At 34.3% G+C, this 15,293-nt stretch overlaps 1 protein-coding gene across 3 annotated transcripts in view; it reads left to right on the top strand.

Annotated features, from left to right (window-relative positions):
• CDH18 (cadherin 18) overlaps positions 1-15,293 on the top strand; it is a gene marked incomplete at both ends in the record, with an annotated part of 341,945 nt that overhangs the window by 83,874 nt on the left and 242,778 nt on the right. For all 3 annotated transcript variants that reach the window (XM_080704748.1, XM_080704750.1, XM_080704749.1), the window contains one exon: positions 11,761-12,055. In XM_080704748.1, the coding sequence (XP_080560874.1) occupies positions 11,761-12,055 (295 nt within the window). The remainder of the gene's footprint in view (positions 1-11,760; positions 12,056-15,293) is intronic.

The following is a 15,293-nucleotide window of genomic DNA, read 5'->3' as shown; positions in this document are numbered from 1 at the left end:
TTATTCTCCAAGAATATGTGCAAATCAGTTAAAAGTTGAAAGCTAAAACTCAATGTAAAAGACCTTTGCATTTTGATATTTTTAGTTAAACACTTTATTTGTATCTATACTTTTATTTGCATTTATATTTTAATTAATTGTCATTAGTATTATGACTGAACAAAACAATTTATCAATACCATCTTTAGAGCCCAGCATGGTGCAGGATGCCTGTAATGTCAGTACATAGGAGGCTGAGACAGGAGGATTGCAGGTTCGTATCCAGCCTCAGCTAATTGGAGAGGCCTTCTGAAACATAATAAGATCCTGTCTCAAAATAAAAGATGAAAAACAAAACCGAGATATAACTTGGAGGTATAATGCTCCTGAATTCAATCTCCAGTACTGAAAAAAAAAATACCAACCTTAACAAATTTAATACATATTTGTTAATAAAAAACTTAAAATACATTTATTATATTTTGCAAGGTATGTTTTCAGTCACAAAGTTACTTATCACTTGAGATGTTCTTCTTAGCATTAGCTACTTAATACATTAACTTTTGTCATCCATGATTATGTTTAATTTAAAATATACCACTTTGAAATGAAACATGCATACTATATTTCAACACTAAGAATTTCCCAAATCTTCATATTTTCTTCACAGTGCATCACCTACATTTTTATGCAAAAAGTATTGGAGAAAATAACAGTGAAATTACGAAAATAGTATTTTGTGGTTTTATTTCTATCTTTCACTTGGATATATAAACATCCTGCTTATAAAAAGGTACATTAATTATACAGTCCAACATATTACAATTTTAACTCAGTGACCTATCTTTGTGACACAGCTAAAAGTACTAACTTAAAGCAACTTTAAAATTTAATGGCTCTGCCACCATCTCCTTAACCTTTAAAATTATTCTTCCCCAAGGAATAGAATATTTTCTTAGTAAGAAATTGTGCATTGGAATGAAGGCGATAAATTTTTAGGTCTTGATCCTAATGTGGTTCAGAGTGTGTAAGCAGTTCTCTAGCATAAATTCATATGAGTCACATGAGCTTTGTAAGTGCCATTCATGACTACTTAACACTACGAAAGAAGAAATGTATTAAGGGAATGGCAGGGGAGTGCTCCTTTGTTTAACATGGGTGGCTGATTTTTTATTTATTTTTGTCTGTCCTCTGAAGTGTAATCAATTAGCCCCGCTCTCTGTGTGATCAGACACACAAGTGTTTTTTCTTCATTAGAACGGTATAACATCTGTCTTTCCGTATGAGAGTATAACCTACTCTCATATAATATTAAGTTTTCCTGGGCATGGTGGCACACTCTTGTAATCCCAGAACTTGGGAAGCTGAGCCAGGAGGAACAAAGGTTTGAGGCCAGCCTCAGCTACTTATTGAGACTCTCAGCAACTTGGTAAGAACTTATTTTCAAATAAAATATAAAATAGATCTGGGAGATTCAGAGGTTGAAAGCCCGTGGGTTCTATCCCTAGTTTCAAAAAAAAATTAAGGTTTATAAGAGTTAAATATTTTAATGTCTTAATATTACAAAACATTAAGATTTAAAAAATATATTCCTACCACTGTATGTTAGAAGACCCAAATACTGCTTTTTCTATGGTATTACCAAACTTTTTGCTACATCATATATAAAAGATATTCCTGGTTTTAATAGTCTACCTCTAGTCCTTTTTGATGTGTACCTCAAGGGTGCACACAATAAAAAGTTATAGATTTCTGATGTGATTAATTATATAATCTCTTTATTTGTATCCAATAACTTTCTTACCATCTCTCAATCTTTCTTCTTCTACTTCTACTAATCGTACTTGTTCATTCATTCATTCACTCATAATTCCTTATCTTACGAAACCTAATGCAAAATCTGCACTCTTCCAATGTCTTTAAACCTTTTTATTAAATATAACAAGACCATATAAGCAATGTTTCTCTTAGGCTTCATCTCTGTTGCAGAGTGTTAGTTGGAAACAGCACTGAACATTTGAGAAAATTTGTGGAAAAGGCGGGAAGAACACTTTACTACTTCATAATTTGTTTTCATAAAAATCATATAAAATATTAACCAATTGGCTACATGCTAATGTAATGGTTTCCCCCTAGTGTTATAAGGAAATTATATTATTTCAATTCAACCTAGTTAAAAGATTAAAAATTCATCATTTATATCATTTGAACACTCAAGTTATTTTCGAAAACTGACATAGAATTGATTTCAATAATATTCTGGTATAAATTTTACTACTAGTATTCAATAACATACATATATTTTGTGTGTTTTGGCACATATATTCTGAAGAAATTTTACAACTGTTTTGCTATAAAACATAAAACATCTTCCCCCAAATTACATAAATTGTAATGAATGGTTATATTTATTAATGTAGATTTATAGAATATATATATGTATATATATACATATATATATATATTAAACCACACAATTACCAAATTGCCTAACTTTCTGTTTATTTAATGACAAGTATTCCCAAAACATTTAGAAATATTAGGCCAACAAATTTCTCACTTTGCTATGCTTTGGTCAAGGATAGATGAAAGTTGGAGAAAGTAAAATAGGTTGATCTAACAACAGTGGTAAATCTTTGCTAAATACATGACACATCTTTTATTGTAGGTACAACTAATATACCTAGAATAAAAATGATATTCCTAAGAAATGAATTATTAAGCTGGGTGTGGTGGCACACACTTGTAATCCTAGTACTTGGGAGGCTGATACAGGAGGATTGAAGGTTTGTGGCCAGCCTCAGCTACTTACTGAGTACCTCTGCAACTTAGACTCTGTTTCAAAATAAAGAATAAAAAGCAGGGCTGGGGGTGTAGCATGGAGGTACGATGCCCCTGGGTTTAATCCCCGGTACTTAAAAAAAAGAAATGAATTCTCTTATTTCATACGTGCATATGATTGTCCTCATTCGCTTCATTGTGCATCATTTTTCACTAGTTAATTTACAAATGAAGAGTGAATCTTTAAAATCTATGTTTTCTGTATTTGCTGGTTTATTTCCCTCATGTGTATAAAATATATAAAGGAACTTTTTTTTGTATGATTCTACATGTTGAATGTAACAAAGTGCTTTCACTTTCCCAGAATAGTCTATTCCTTATATTGTGTTATCGACTTCTATATTTTATCTTTTTCAACTGTCTCCTAAGACTTCAGACACTTTAAAATAAACCTCCAAAATTTTTTCTTACTATGGCAAGAAAACTGAAGGGCTATGTGAATAAGGTTATAGTTTTCAGTGGCTCCAATATCATAAATGAGTAAAAGGTGAACACTTGTGGTGGCTTGGCCACAAGATTTCATCAGAAAGATAACTGCTGAGGTCTCTTGGGAGAAACAATCCTTCAAATATATATTTGTGATTTCACAAAGTACTGATACTGTTCCTAGCTAGAAATATAGCAATGGTATCCATGGAAGTATTTCACTGAAGTGTGATGTTATAAACTAAAATAGAATTTTAAGTAGGAATTATAGGAAATGTAAAAGCATTCACTTAGGTATAAACGGAAAACAAGAAATTTTTATTATCTTAATATTTTAGGTTTTGTTTTTATTTTTGTGGTACAGGATATTGGAGCCAGGAACAGTCTATCTCCAAGTTATACCATAGCCCTTTTTATTTGTTTGTTTGTTTGTTTTCTTTGAAATAGGGTTTTGCTAAATTGCTGAGACTCTTCCTACTTGCTGAAGCTGTGTTCAAATCTGTGATTGTCCAATTTCAGCTTCCCAATTATTGGGATTACACCATGTATCAGTATGATGGACTAGTTATGATTTTATAAAAAACATTTTCTTAATGAATTTTTACTTTAAAAAGATCTATTATTTGATCATTTTAACTTTAGAAGTAAGTTTCAGTGTATCTCAATTAGTTAAAATATAAGATTTACTTGATGATTAAATTTACCACTATTGGCCAAGTGTAGAGTGATACATGCTTGACATCTCAATGAGGCAGGGCAGAGGACCTGGGAAAAGAAGGAATTAAAGCAGCCATCTGCATGCTTTCTGTTAGGTTGGGGGAGGTAAGCAGGAAGGTTAGAGACTGACGGGTGCAGGGGAATCAGGGCCCTGGCCAGCCCAAAAATAATTATTCAAATTAAGGATCAAACTGTGCAAACGTCATTGGTCCCCCTAAGCCCAATTCTGACCAATAATAAAAATCAGATAGAGTTCTGGCCCTGGGCCTGCACCTTCCTACCTCCACTGGTGGAGAGTGTCCAGTGTAATATCAGAGTGATCCCTATCAATCTGTGTGGGTACTGTGCCCTGTGCATGGTGGGCCTTTCCTTTATCTCTGTAGGTCATAACCTGACCACCTCAGAGATGGATGGCCAGATCTCAGCCCACTGTAGTCCCTGCAGCTTCTCTGGGCTGTTATTCACTGAGAAACACAGTCACCTTACTATCCTGAGGGCCCAGTTCTCTAGAGGGCACAGTGCACTGCTGTGAGTGTTGGCTTCTGGTTGCCAGCCCTTCAGTTAAAGACTACTAGACACCAGCAGAAGCTACAAGTTCCTTCAATGTAGAATTCTCTCCAATGAGTGATGTGATTTGAAACAAATTCCCTTTTACTAAGACACCCAAGGAAGCTCAGTGGAGAGAAACACAAATGATGAAATGTTTGAGAAATTAGACCCTTGAGGAAGAGCCTAATACTCTGCTCATGGTAATGGGGTTTTAACAATAAGAAGAAAGGAGGAGAAAATGGTGACAGAGAGATGCAGCATATCTCACTAGCTGAAGCAAATTAAGTTCAACTACTGAGAACGCAGCGTCTTAATAAAGAAAATTAAATTCAGCATATGACCCAAAATAGACTTGGAGACTACGGTGAAAGAAATCCAGTAACTCTGAACTGCAAGATTCACCGCAGCACACAAAGAAAGCAGAAAGTGAGCTGAAGATGCAGGAGGCCACAGGGCTGCAGATTCAGGCAGCTGCTGGGCCGCCAGCCAAACAGAGCTTTGGGACTGTGGCAATCTGAGATTGTCCCTAGAGTCTGAAAGTGGCCATAGAGCTCCAATATCTTAAGTTGCGAGCTCACTCGAGCTCCTAAGCGGCACCTTTTGCCTACCAGAGGCGGCCCCAGCAGAGGCACCCCGAGACCTTCCGAAACCCAGAAGCAGACTTGCTAACCATGCAAGCAGAGAATCAGCGGGATATGGAAGAGCTGCCAGAACTTCAGAGCCCCTGACTGGGCTGCCAGGTGACAGTGTGAACTCATGAACCATGGGACCCAGCGAACACACAGCGAGTGCCACCAGACACAGCAATAACTGTGGGCACCAGTGTGCACTAAGGGTACAGCTTCAACTCCAGTGTCACAGAAGGGTGCTTAAGGCATGATACCTGTACAGGGCACAAGGGGTTGCTTCAAGCAAATATGAGACTTTGTCATATACATCATATATTTGTAATGTAGTAGGACTATTTTTTATTATTTTATATTTTATATTTTATTTTTGCTGTTTTATATCATTTGTTTTACTTTTTGGTTTTGGGGTTAATTTTGGGTTTTGATTTTCTAGGGGGATAATCTTTCGTTTTTTTTTTTTTTTTTTTTTTTTTTTACCTATATTTGGTTTTCTTTGTTGGGTGCTTTAACTTCATGTAACATTGTGGTTAGTTCATTTTGTTTTATTTTATTTTATTTTATTTTTATCCTGTTTATTCTCTTTAACCATTTTTGTTCTCTCTTGGCAGTCTATTTTTGTTTATGTCGATGTTGTTTATACATGATGTATAATAGTTAGCCTTTGAACCTTATTTTGTTTCTTTATCCATTTGTCCTTGCTCCTTTCCCCCACTCCTTCTACAAAGTCTTCAATTTAGACTATATACTATCTTCCCTCAAAACTTTCTCTTTGTCCCCTAACTATATCTCTTTAAAACACAAGTCTTCTCACATCTCCATACTTAAATATTCTAATAAATACAAGAGTCTATCTAAACTCCTCCCATTCTCAACCTGATACAACTGTATTATACTTAAATTCTTCCACAACCTAATTATATTCTCTACCTTACTTGACTCCTGAACCCATCATCCTAGCTACTCCACCATCACCCAACTCTTACCACTCAAAAAAGCAGTGCTTACTAGTTGAATTTTCTAAATTCCTACTACTAAGACTGGACTAAATATAATACCCACAAACGATGGGAAGACATCAGAAAAATAGGCCTAAGAACTTTAAAATATGAGAACCAGGAATAGTGGAGAAGTCATGAATACTGACCTACAAGAAGTCATGAATACTGACCTACAAGAAATGCAAGAAGGGGCGTTCCAAATCTTTATCTACAATATGATGAACAGATTTAAAACAAGTCTAGAGGAGAAGAAAGACAAGCTAGAAATACTAAGAAAAAATCAGAAAGAAGTCTGGAATGAAATGAGAGTCAACAAATGAAATGAAGACAGCAATACAAAGAAATTCTGGAAGATTAGATGAAATGGAAAGTAGAGTACCGCTGTTAGAAGACAGTACATCCAAAACCAAAAACTCAGTCAACAATATACAGAAGTCATTACAGCAACAAAACCTAAATATCCAACAAATTTGGGACAACATGAAATGTCCTAACTTATGGATAAGAGGCATTGAAGAAGGGATAGAGGTATAGACCAGGGGCATCCATAATCTCTTCACAGAAATAATTTCAGAGAATTTCCCAAACATGGAAGGAGACATATATCTTCATGTTCAGTAGACATACAGAACACCATTAAGACAAGATCAAAGAAGGACCTCCCCACGCAACATAATAGTCAAAATGACCAACATAGAGGCCAAGGAAAAGATTTTAAAAGCACTGAGAACAAAAGGTCGGGTGACATACAGAGGCAAAACAATAAGAATCACCCCAGACTATACAACCCAGGTCATGAATGCTAGGACAGACTGGTATGACATGATCCAGATCTTGGAAGAAAATAACTTCCAACCAAGACTACTATATCCAGCAAAACTACTATGCAAATTGATAGAGAATCAAAAGTGTTTTAAGATAAACAAAATATCAAAAAAATTATGACTTTAAAGCCACCACTAGAGAAAATACTTAAAGAAATAAACCATAAAGAAGAAAAAAGAAGCAGACTTCAGAACCAGAGAAGAAAGGATAGTGACCAGAGGGGCTTCTAAGCAAAGAAGAAAGAAAAAGCTACCAAACATATGACAGAACACAAAATGACAGAAAACAAATATAATATTTCAATAATAACTCTTAATATCAAAGGACTTAACTCACCAATCAAAAGACATAGACTGGCAATGTGGTTCAAAAATCATAATATAAATATAAATATATGCTGTTTACAATAAATTCACCTAACAGCCAAAGTCATTCACAGACTGAAAATAAAAGGATGGAAAAAGATTTACTATGCTACTGGAGAACAAAAAAGGGCAGGGGTAGCAACCCTGATATCCAACAAAACAGATTTTAAATTAAAACACATCAGAAGAGACAAATCAGGGCACTTCCTTTTATTAAAAGGAACAATACACCAAGATGATATAATGATAGTAAATGTTTATGCCCCAAATATGAGTGCAACCACATTTGTAAAACAAACCCTTCAGGACATCAGATCTCAAATAGACCCAAATACAATAATTCTGGGAGACTTTAATATGCCTCTCACACCACTCAATCAATCTTCAAGGCAAAATATGAATAAAGACCCATTAGAACTAAAGAAAACTATAAACCAAATGGACCTAATAGATATACAGAATGTTTCATCTAGGAACTACAGAATACACATTCTTCTCATCAGCCCGTGGAACCTTCTCCAAAATAGATCACATCCTAAGACACAAAGAAAGCACCAGCAAGTTCAAAAGATATAATATAATTCCTTGCATCTTTTTAGACAATAATGGAATGAAAGTAGAAATCAACAACAGGAAACGCAAAAGAAACTATTCAAATACATGGACGCAAAAGAAACTATTCAAATACATGGAGATTGAATGATACACTATTGAATAATGAATGGGTAAGAACAGAAATTAAGAAAGAAATAAAAGAAATGTATGGAAATAAATGAAAACAGAGACACAACTTACCAAAATCTATGGGACACTATGAAGGCAGTATTAAGAGGAAAGTTTATTGCATTGAGTGCCCACATAAGAAGGACAGAATCACTGAGTTCAGATCCTATTGACACAACTCAAGGACCTAGAAAGACAGCAACAGTCTAATCCCAAAGCCAGCAAAAGACAGGAAATTATTAATATTTGAGCAGAAATTAATGAAATAGAGATAAATGAAAAGTTGGCTTCATCCCAGATAAACAAGGCTGGTTCAACATATGCAAATCAACACATGTCATTCACCACATAAATAGAACTAAAAACAAAAATCACATCATCATAGCAATAAATGCTGAAAAAAGATTCGACAAAATCCAACACCCATTTATGTTAAAAACACTGCAGAAAATTGGGATAGAAGGAACATACCTCAACATCATTAAGGCAATATACAACAAATCCAAAGCCAACATTATATTGAATTGGGAAAACCTGCAAGAATTTCCCCTAAAATAAGGAACAAGACAAGGATGCCCACTATCATTGCTCCTTTTCAATAAAGTCCTTGAGACTCTTGCTGCAGCCATAAGACAAGTGAAGGACATCAAAGGAATTCAAATAGGAAGAGAGGAATTAAAATTATCCTTATTTGCAGGTGATATGATATTTTATCTAAGACACTAAGAACTCAACCAAAATACTTCTGGAACTGATTAACAAATTCAACAAAGTTGCTGGATACAAAATCAACCTAAAGAAATCAGTGGCTTTTCTTTACACCAGCAATGAATCTACAATGAAAGAAATAAAGCAATCAATTTCATTCACTCTAACCTCAAAACCAATAAAATACCTAGGAATAAATCTAATCAAAGATGCAAAAGACCTCAACAACAAAAACTATAAAACATTCAAAAAAGAAATTAAAGAAGACCTTGTAAGATGGATAGACCTCCTCTGCTCATAGATAGGCAGAATAAGTATCATCAAAATTGCCATTCTGCCAAAAATGATTTATAGATTCAATGCAATTCCCATTAAAATATCAATGGCATTCTTCACAGACCTAGAAAAATCAAACATGAACTTTATATGGAGAAAGAAAAGACCCCGAATAGCCAAAGCAATTCTCAGCAGTAAAAATCATGCAGGAGGCATCAGAATCTCAGACTTCAAATTATACTATAGAGCAATAGTAGTAAAAACAGTATGGCATTGGCACAATAACAGGTATACTGACCAGTGGATTAGAATAGAAGATACAGAAACAAATCCACACATCTATAGTCAATTAATCTTCGACAAAGGGGCCAAACTCATACGCTGGAGAAAAGACAGCCTTTACAACAAATGGTGCAGGGGGAACTGGCTATCCATTTGTAGAAAGATGGAATTAAATCCTTACCTCTCACCATGCATAGGAATCAACTCCAGATGGATCAAAGACTTAGAACTTAGACCAGAAACTGTGAAGTTATTAGAGAGGAGGGCATTGGTTCAACACTACAACATATAGGCACAGGCAGTAATTTTCTCAAGAAAACCTCCAAAGCTCAGGAATTTGAAGCAAGAATTAACAAGTGGGATGGCATCAAACTAAAAACTTTCTTCTTGTCAAAGGAAACCATCAGGAACCTAAAGAGGAAGCCTACAGAATGGGAGAAGCTCTTTACTAGTCACCACTCTAATAGGAGGCTAATATCCAGAATATACAAAGACCTCAAAAGACTCCACTAGCAAAACAAACAACCCAATCAAGAAATGGACAATTGAATTGAATAGACACTTTACAAAAGAAGAGATACAAATGGCCAATAGACTCATGAAAAGATGTTCTTCATCATTAGCCATCAGGGAGATGCAAATCAAAACTATGCTGAGATTCCATCTGACTGGGGTCATAAAGAAATCAAATAGCAACAAATGCTGGTGAGGATGTGGGGAAAGAGGAACTCTTTTACACTGTTGGTGGGAGTGCAAGCTAGTTCAGCTACTATGGAGATCTGTGTGGAGATTCTTTAGAAAACTGGGAATAGATCCACCATATGAACCAGCTATACCACTCCTGGGTATTTTTCCAAAGGGGTTGAAATCAGAGAACTACAGCAACATATGCATACCTATGTTCATAGCAGCACAATTCATAATAGCCAAAATATGGAAACAACCTAGGTCTCCATCAACAGATGAATGGTTTGCAAAATTATAGGAAATACACACGATGGAATTCTATTCAGCTATAAAGAGGAACAAAATCATGTCATTTGTAAGAAGATGGAAAGTTCTGGAGAGCATTATGTTAAGTGAGATCAGCCAAACACAGAAAGAGAAGGGACATATGTTTCCTCTAATATACCCAAACTAGGGACCATTGGGGATACCAGAGGAACTCCAGATAATGGAAAGGAAATCTCAGCAGAGTTTGAATGGAAAGCTAGGAGAGGAAGAAGGCTGAATTTGATTAATGAGGGGCTACTTCCAAATATGTGTAAAAGTATGAATATAGCATTGTTACCCTGGGTATTCATTGTTGGGAGGGGGAAGGGAAAATGAGGCAGGGAAGAGGGCACCAAGTACAGTTTAAATGTATACCATTTACTTCCACTAAAAATACAAAATAAAATAAAAATAAATAAATAAATAAAATAAGGAAAAAATAAAAAAGTAAAAAATAAAAAAAAAACTATAGAAACCCTTCAGAAGGTTTAAAAGCTTATTCCCAAGAATTTCAAGGACACTTTTTTTTTGAAAACCACCTCCATTTGGGGGTGGGGAGGAGCAGCTTTGTCATCTATCTTTCCCTAGCATAAAATAAACTTTTATATTCTATTCTTTCATTTGCTAAGATACACTGAACAAGAACTCTAAAAGGAGGAAATACCCACATTTCATCATTTCTTGGGATACTGAGACAGGAGGATCACAGGTTATCTGTCAACTTCAGCAACTTAATAATACTGTTTCAAAATAAGAATAAAAATAGGACTAGGATGTAGCTCAGATATAGAATTTCCTGGATTTAATCTTTAGTACCACACACAAACAACACAAAACTTCCACTACTAATACATGTTGAGTTAGTTTCACTGTGATGATCCTTAAAGAAAAAAAATCACTAGAATTTTTAAATTTGGAATATGCTTATGATAGGAAAGATACCATTTTAAATTATTAAATTAATACTTCAGTGACAAATATATGTGTCAATTAGTATTTACCTTGAATTTCAATATTCACTGAATATTGCTTTTCTAGTTTTGAGGTTGCATTAGACTGCCAATTTGTTATAGAATAAATAAAAATCCACATTATTCTCACAATTATAGAAGAAAACTGATACAGTGAGTTTTTCTCATCCTTATATTAGTTAGTGAATTGCTGATTTAATAGAATGACAAAATTGACTATGATCTATCTTTCTATTCATTTATTTTTCTATTCACTTATTGATTTCTTATACCAATTACTGAATCTCAGACAAATCATGATATAATATCATCTTACTACCAAGTAGAGAACAGCAGTGATGGTCAGAATATGTGAGACACTGTGGAGAGAAGGGAAATCATAGACTAAGTGTTAAATTCTAGAATGGGAATTTCGGAAGAACATGCTGTGAGGTTGGAACACAGCTGCACACTAACTTGTCCCACATGTGTTTTCCAGCTGCACTCCAATTCTGACAAAGGTGATGGGTCTGTCAAGTACATCCTGACGGGAGAAGGTGCCGGGACTATATTCATTATTGATGATACCACTGGTGACATTCACTCAACGAAGAGCCTAGACAGAGAGCAGAAGACACACTATGTGCTCCATGCACAGGCGATTGACAGACGGACAAACAAGCCTCTTGAACCTGAATCTGAGTTCATCATCAAAGTGCAAGATATCAACGACAATGCTCCCAAATTCACAGATGGACCATACATCGTTACTGTGCCTGAAATGTCAGATATGGGTAAGAAAATTATTTTTATAGTTGAAAAATTCACCCCCAAAATCATCTTTATAGGAATGTTTTTACATGTGTGCGTGTGTGTGTATGTGTGTGTGTGTGTGTGTGTGTGTGTGTGTGTGTAGAATATAGGAAAAGTTTCAAAACATTTGGATATTGATTTCTCACATAAAAATTCAAAGAATATTGAGTTTAACTTAATATTTATCAAAATTAACTTCATATCGTATAGGGAGAGGCAATGGTTTTATCCCAAGAAAAATCATAAATTGGATAATACCTTGAATCTTGCTTAGTTGATGTGGCATTTAATCATGTGAATTCTCCATGTATATTAATATCCCCAAATATTTTATCTGATACTCTGCATAGAAAAAAAATACATAATGTCTGAAATTTATAGCTACATATCCTTTAAGCTTAAAGTTCATGACTGAATTATAATATCATTAATAATAGAAGTAGTTGCTACATTAATAAACTATTCAGATAGACCTAAGAATTTATTTATTTATTTAGAAATAGATAACTATCTTGTAAAATATTTCATATGCCATTTTTTTAAAATGAAGACTGGTGTATAGTATTTAAGTTACTTTCTCAGATCTGTGAAATAGCTATGAAGGAATTAACCCCAGATTTATCTGAGTGCAAACACTGCTTTTGCTGTATCATAATCCAGATTGCCAGTGCTTTTATAATCTAGAGCATTTCTACCACTCACAGGGAGATATTTTATTTTCATTTTGTAGATAAATTTTCTATAGGTAGTTAATAAAAAATTTAGCTGCCATAGACTGGAGGTATAGCTCATTGATAGAACACCTATGTATCATGCATGGGGCCCTGGGTTTAATCTGCAATACTGCCAAACAACAGAACCCAACCAAAAACAACAAAACAAAACAAAACTCTTACATATTGTAAGTATTTTTAACTTTTTATGCAACTCTAAGATTGGATATACAATATATTTTTGAAAAAAGTTGTATATATTTACTTAATTTTACTTGACATATATGAATATTATTTTAAATGAACAATAATAGCCAAGTAAGCACTCTATGAATTTGAATATTTACATAAAAGTATTTAATGGAAAGTAAGAGCTGCCTTTCTCAACACTTAAGAATCCCAGCCGATTTTAGTTCGCCTTCAGCTGTTGGAGAAGTAAGAGGAGGTGAAGGGCTCCTTCTTCAAGGAGAAAGGAATTGCCAAAGTAACTAAGTCCCTCTGGAGCATAGAAGATAGGACATAGAGATCAACCTCAGCAAACCTGGGAAGATCCCAGAATATACTCAGTATTATTATTTTCCAGGAAGATTTGGAAAAAAACAATTTTTTAAGGGACTCTACTCCTCACTCTGGTGGCTGAGAGTATGTGTGGAAAGCTAAGAGCAGATTTCTCTGTGCTCTGACAAGTGATAAACAACTCATTGGCCGATTCTCCTTGATCTCATTGGCCAGTTCCCCTTGTTCTTACAGAGGCAAAGAACTCTGTATCATCACTTTTAAGAACAACACTGATAGGTTACTTCTAGAAGAATAAGACCAATGAGAACAAACAGAAGTAAACCATAAGGGGCAGAGCAGAGACAGAGAGAAATTGCCAGAGTACCCATTAATGCATGGTAATGTTCTTTGTGTGTGGTTTTTGGTTTTTTTTTTTTTTTTTTTTTTTTTTTTTGTGTGTGTGTGTGGCACTGGGGGTAGAACCCAGGGGCTCTTCTACCTCCAGGCTATAATCCCAGATCTTTTCTTTTTTATCCTTTATTTGGAAACAGGGTCTCACTAAGTTGCTGAGAGACTCACTCAGTAGCTGAGGCTGGCTTTGAACCTGTGCTATCTTCCTGTCTCAGCCTCCCAAGCTCTGGGATTACAAGTATGTGCCCCCACACCCAGCATTTTTGTGTATATTTTAAAAAATACATAAAAATCAAAATATATAGTTTGAGGGTATAAATGGTCACCAATCAGACTAAATTATTCAAATACTTGAGAATATATTAAAGCAAAAGTAGTAACTTTCATTCAATAATTCCAGTGTTCAAATAGAATTAAGCTATGAATTTAAATGCCTAATCATTTTAAAATGTAAATTTCAAATAAATAAGTTAAACCTAACAAGACAAGATAAAATGAAACACATAAAATTTATAACAGGCATCCTAGTAATTTCATTATGTATGGAGTTTTTTTAACAAATACAAGTAAATTACCCTACAATCAAATAAAAATGGTGAAATTATATCAGTAGAATATTCATGGAAAAAAGAAACATGTTAATTACATAAAACCTCAAATTTCAAAAGTAATTGAAATCATAGAATAATTTAAATAAAAATATATCAATGTTCACTTACCAAATATGCAAGTTTGGTAATGCCGAGTAATTTCTGTGTAGAGCCATTAGAAGAAAGATGAATTTTATACTTTTAGGATAATTTGGCAATGTCTATTTAAATTTTAAAAACATATCTTTTTGTTGAAAAATCCCCATTACTGAAAGCTCTTTTATACTTACAATAACATGGATATGCAAAGATGTACAAAGAGATGGAGCCTCGCATTGTGCATAATTATGGAAAATTTGAACCATTTTCAATAAATAACTTTAATCATGTGAATCCTATATAACCTTAAAATGAATGTGTTCAAACCATATATGCTTACATGGAAAGATCTGTAGTGTTTAAGTGGGAAAAAAAAACTTATAGAAATGCATGTGAAATAGGCTTTAATTTATTTTAGAGAATATCAGTGTGTTACAGACTATTAATGCACATAAACAGAAAATATCTGAAGAAAAAAATATTTGTATACATATATATATATATATATATATATATATATATGGTTTTCTGGTTTTATCTGATATAAATATATTCTCTTTTTATTAATGATGTGCACATATATTATTTTCAAAATGGGAGTAAAAAGTGAAATCTAAATTTTTACTAATAAAAGAATGTGCAGAAATTTTATTTAATTGCATTTAAACTTAAACATATACTGTCTTCTTGAACTAAATAAAAATTAATAGTAATGGCCGGGCGTGGTGGCGCACGCTTGTAATCCCCGCGCTTGGGAGGCGGAGACAGGAGGATCGCGCAGGTTCGAAGCCAGCCGCGCTGGCATAAGAGACCCTGTTTCAAAAATATAAAATAGGTCTGGGAGCGTAGCCCGGAGGTAGAAGGGCTTCCAGGAACCCCAGTACCACCAAAAAAAAAAAAAAAAAAAA

Source organism: Muscardinus avellanarius (genome assembly GCF_963383645.1).
Source record: "Muscardinus avellanarius genome assembly, chromosome: 1".
NCBI lineage: Eukaryota > Metazoa > Chordata > Mammalia > Rodentia > Gliridae > Muscardinus > Muscardinus avellanarius.
Note: the sequence above shows the minus strand (reverse complement) of the source record. Positions and strands in the feature narration are given on the sequence as shown.